We start from the raw sequence: 1067 nt of genomic DNA, 5'->3' as shown, positions 1-1067 counted from the left end.
TTCCTCCTGGCAAGCTCAATGAGGTCTACAAAAACTAGAGTATTTTATAGATTTTATGTGATTAATAAGAACAGACATATTGCAAACATCTAATTGTTTTGGGGGGAATTACACAGTTATTGTGAAATATCTCCAAATTAAATATTAAGCTCCAACAATTCATTTAGACCTACCTCATCTTTAGCATGGAAGAGGTACTCGCCGCCAGTGGCGAGCTTCACACGGAACACATTTGGCCGTTTGGTGTAGTCAATGGCCTTGCGGCAGGCAGCACTGGCCAGACTGAGTACAGGCTCGTGGTGGATACGATCCTGCTTCTTCTTGTCTTTGTAACAGGACAGTGTGTTACCATGCAAGACCACATACACTTTGTCCCAGGACCTGGAGAAAATAAAACACCATGCTACAATATCTTGAGTACTGGAGCAAAGAAGTAGAAACACTAAGAACAAAGTCGATCTCAGACTCTAAGTGAGGAACATATTCTGGAGGAATCATATTTTACCTTTATTACACTTCCTTCACCATTTAAACTGTTATCATACGGGTGAGGCTATGTATATCATACCTGTTGGTAGCCTTCTTTTCGTCATTCTTCCACTCGTGTTTCCGTGTCAGCATACCCTCGTGGTGGACCGCCGCCGCCGCTGCACTCGTAGACGGTTGGGCTAAAAGAATAAGTACATGTAAAAGGTAAGTACACAGTAACCAGTAACCTACATGTCTTACACTCACAATGGAGTTTCTTAAATCATTTCAATTTACACTTAATCACATCATTTAATTAAAATAACTTTTTTTTAAAGAAAAACAATGCAAGATTTTTTTTAATCCAATATCAATAAGACAACTAATGTTGATTAAATCACTTTTGAACTGAAAATCCATGTCAATTTACTTATAAAAATGATCACTCGCAAGTTGTAATCTTCAAAGTCTAGCGGACAGGCATATCTGCTGAACAACAGTAGGGAAATACAAAGATGATTCTGGTTATATGAATGTTTTCATTGCATAGAGATGCCTGGCTCTAGACAGCAGCTCTACAGATCGTCCAGATGCTTTTC

At 38.9% G+C, this 1067-nt stretch overlaps 1 protein-coding gene across 1 annotated transcript; it reads right to left on the bottom strand.

The window, feature by feature from the left end:
* Positions 1–173: 173 nt before the first annotated feature.
* Positions 174–1005, bottom strand: LOC110454139 (spectrin beta chain, non-erythrocytic 1-like; the record flags this gene model as incomplete). The annotated part of the gene is made up of 2 exons (XM_021503515.1): positions 569–1005; positions 174–381 (listed from the first exon to the last, which is right to left on the bottom strand). Coding segments are annotated over exons 1-2 (261 nt in total), but the record flags the coding sequence as incomplete, so codon positions are not given.
* Positions 1006–1067: the final 62 nt, after the last annotated feature.

The sequence above is a fragment of the Mizuhopecten yessoensis genome, unplaced genomic scaffold (assembly GCF_002113885.1).
Source record: "Mizuhopecten yessoensis strain PY_sf001 unplaced genomic scaffold, ASM211388v2 scaffold7689, whole genome shotgun sequence".
NCBI lineage: Eukaryota > Metazoa > Mollusca > Bivalvia > Pectinida > Pectinidae > Mizuhopecten > Mizuhopecten yessoensis.
The sequence above is the reverse complement of the archived record's forward strand: the minus strand, read 5'-3'. Positions and strand labels throughout refer to the sequence as shown.